The sequence below is a fragment of the Arachis stenosperma genome, chromosome 8 (genome assembly GCF_014773155.1).
Source record: "Arachis stenosperma cultivar V10309 chromosome 8, arast.V10309.gnm1.PFL2, whole genome shotgun sequence".
Classification (NCBI taxonomy): domain Eukaryota; kingdom Viridiplantae; phylum Streptophyta; class Magnoliopsida; order Fabales; family Fabaceae; genus Arachis; species Arachis stenosperma.
Window position 1 is genome coordinate 38,239,128 of NC_080384.1, and position 3,737 is coordinate 38,242,864.

The 3,737-nt window shown below is 44.5% G+C and overlaps 1 protein-coding gene across 1 annotated transcript; it reads left to right on the forward strand.

The window, feature by feature from the left end:
• Nucleotides 1-1,627: 1,627 nt before the first annotated feature.
• LOC130945949 (uncharacterized) lies at nt 1,628-2,833 on the forward strand. The gene has a single exon (XM_057874636.1). The coding sequence runs from the start codon at nt 1,628-1,630 to the stop codon at nt 2,831-2,833; it is 1,206 nt and encodes a 401-aa protein (XP_057730619.1).
• The last annotated feature ends 904 nt before the right edge of the window (nt 2,834-3,737 follow it).

Here is a 3,737-nt window from a genome sequence, read left to right on the forward strand (position 1 = left end):
GGGATCGTGGCGAGACCCAGTCGAAACCCCAACCGCCAAAGGAGTCATAAACTACATTTCAGGAGGGTTCGCAGGGGGAGGAATGACGAACACAGCAAGGAAGCGAAGTTACAGGACCATGCTGACGATGGAAGGAACCCGACAAAACTTCCAAAAGCCAACACCCTCAGCCGCCATCAACTTCGGCGCCAGTGACTTCAAATCAAGAGCGCCTAACCTAGATGACCCAGTCGTAATCTCGGTTAGCATGAGACCATTAACCGTGAAGAAAGTGTTGCTCGACCCAGGAAGCAGCGCCGATGTCCTGTTCTATTCCACATTCAAGAAGATACAGCTGAGCGACAACTCACTACAACCATCAGGAGGGGAGCTGGCAGGTTTTTCGGGTGAAAGAGTCCCCATATCAGGCTATGTCTGGATAAGAACAACATTAGGCGAGCCACCAAACTCCAAATCCCTAGACATTCAATTCCTAGTAGTCGACTGCGCCAGCCCCTACAACATCATTTTGGGACGCCCCTCTTTGAACTCCTTCGGAGCCATCGTCTCCACTGTTCACTTGTGCGTCAAATTTTCCTTGCAGGATAACACAATATCAACGGTTCATGCCGATCACAAAGAAGCCAGGCAATGCTACAATGCAAGTTTGCTGAGGCCCGCAAAAGACACAATCCCGAGAATAAACTTGGTGTATAATTCAGAAAATATCCCGCGACTGACCGACATGGATCCGAGAGATGACTACGACCGGCCTTCCCCGACGGACGATTTGGAAAAGGTAGAACTACATACAGATAATCAATACACTAACATTGGATCAGCTTTTTCTGCAGGAAGAAAGCAACTTTTGAAGGACATTCTGAAAGACAACGCTGACTTATTTGCTTGGACACCAGCCGACATGCCTGTGATCGATCCAAACTTCATCTGCCACAAGCTAGCAATTAATCCGAACGCCCGACCTATACGGCAGAAAAAACGAAACTTGGGAACTGAAAGAAGGACCGCAGCAGCAATAGAAACCCAGAAACTTCTCGATGCAGGTTTTATCAGAGAAGTCCGATTCTCTTCGTGACTGGCCAACGTGGTCATGGTAAAGAAGAACACGGGAAGCTGGCGAATGTGTGTAGATTTTACAGACCTGAACAAAGCTTGCCCAAAGGACTCATATCCTCTGCCAAACATTGACAGACTCGTGGATGATACCTCAGGATACAAAGTGCTAAGCTTTATGGACGCCTACTCAGGATATAATCAGATCCAAATGCACCCAGACGACGAAGATAAAACAACATTCATAACCGACCAAGGTAATTTCTGCTATAAGGTAATGCCTTTTAGACTGAAAAATGCAGGTGCCACTTATCAGAGACTAATGGACAAAGTATTCAAAGACCAAATCGGAAGAAATATTGAGATCTATGTCGATGACATGGTCGTCAAATCCAGCTCGGAAGAACAGCACGAAGCTGACTTAAAAGAAGTTTTCCAACAACTACGAACACATAACATGAGGCTCAATCCCGAAAAATGCGCGTTTGGAGTAAAACAAGGAAAATTCCTCGATTTTCTATTAACAAAACGAGGTATAGAAGCCAACCCCGAAAAATGCTGAGCCATATTAAACATGCGGTCACCAACAACAATTAAGGAGGTCCAGCGACTAACAGGACGCTTGGCCGCGTTATCAAGATTCCTACCAGCTGCAGCAACAAGATCTTATCATTTCTTCAAAAAAATAAAGAAGTCGGAAAAGTTCACATGGACTACTGATTGCGAAAGAGCATTTTCCGAGTTCAAACAAATACTCGCATCACCACCTATATTACAGAAACCCGAGCAAGGTAAACCTCTGCTACTTTTTCTTTCAATTTCAGCTAACACTATCAGCTCTGTCCTCGTAACAGATACAGGGAATGAGCAGCACCCGGTATACTTCGTGAGCAAAGTCCTACAAGGCGCCGAGCTCAGATACCCGACGATAGAGAAACTAGCACTTGGTTTGATAATGATAGCTCGTCGCCTAAGACATTACTTTCAGATGCACCCGATCATAGTACGCACGGGGCACCCTTTACGACAAATACTCTCAAAACCAGATTTGGCAGGACGGATGACGAAATGGGCGATTGAGCTCTCAGAATTTGACATATCATATCAGTCAAGAGGCTCACCTAAGGCCCAGAGACTAGCCGATTTTGTAGCCGAATTCACATGCAAGAGTGAACAAAACAAAAATTGGGAGTTATATGTAGATGGCGCGTCAAATGAAAACGGATGCGGAGTAGGAATCCTTCTAAAGGACGATGAAGGAGTACAGGCCGAGCAGTCGATCAAGTTCCTCTTCCAAACAACAAACAATCAAGCCGAATATGAAGCTTTGCTGGCTGGATTACGATTGGCCAAGGAAGTCGGAATCTCGTCTCTGACCGTGCACTGTGATTCACTGCTAGTGGTACAACAGGTAAGCGGCCAATTCCAGGTACGAGACAAACTCTTAGAAAAATATCTAAGCTCGGTGAAAACCCTAGTACAGTCTTTCCAAAAATTCGAAATACTACACATACCTAGGGAAGAAAATTGCAGAGCTGATATTCTGTCAAAACTAGCCACGCATAGGTTAACAGAACAAACGGAAAAGCTTAATCATATTACGTTAACAGAAACTAGTTTAGATACAAAATCTGTCTTTAGCATATCACAGGAAGAAGACTGGAGAAATGTATTCGTCAACTACATAAGGAGCGGAGACATACTAGAAGGAGAGGAGCCGAGGTCATTTAGATACAAAGCGGCTCAATATACTCTGCTGGGAACCGAGTTATACAAATGAGGAATTTCTAGGCCGCTTTTGAAATGTCTCGGACCGGTAGAAGCGAAAACCGTCTTAAACGAACTACACGACGGAATCTGCGGAAATCACACTGGAAGTAGAAGCCTAGTCACAAGAACCTTACGAGCCGGCTATTACTGGCCGACAATGAGGAAGGATTGTAACAACAAAGTACAACACTGCGATGCGTGCCAACGGTGCGGACCACTCATCCACAACCCAGCCGAACTACTGCACGCGTCAAACATCAGCTGGTCGTTCCACAAGTGGGGAATGGATATACTCGGCCCGTTCCCTATATCTACGGGACAGATAAAATTTTTACTAGTGGCCATCGACTATTTTATGAAATGGGTTGAAGCACAGCCCCTAGCAAAGATCACAGCCGAAAAGGTACAAAATTTCATTTGGAAAATGATAATATGCAGATTCAGTTTACCTAGGGAAATCATATCCGACAATGGCAGGCAATTCATTGATAAAAAAATTGCATCATACCTTACAGATTTGCACATTAAACATCATTTTTCCTCTGTCGAGCACCCTCAAACTAACGGGCTCGCAGAAGCTGCTAACAAAGTTATTTTGCAGGCATTAAAAAAGAAACTGACAGATGCTAAAGGTCGGTGGGCTGAGCTCATACCAGAAGTAATATGGAGCTATAACACAACGCCACATACAACGACGAATGCAAGCCCATTCCGACTAGTATATGGAGCAAAATACATGAAAAACAACATGGGCCATAAACATGCATTCCAAAAAACATACAAAAGCCGACAAACAAGGTTGGAAACGAAGTTCAAAATATCCCAACACAAAGCTACAATAAATAAGACTTAAGAGTTCTTTTTAAGGGGGAGGAACACTCTCATCCTGGTCTTCGACACCCTCATCATCGGCA

What these genes read in the sequence shown, in the direction of transcription:
- LOC130945949 (XM_057874636.1), top strand. Translation starts at nt 1,628, where the DNA reads ATGCGGTCACCAACAACAATTAAGGAGGTCCAGCGACTAACAGGACGC.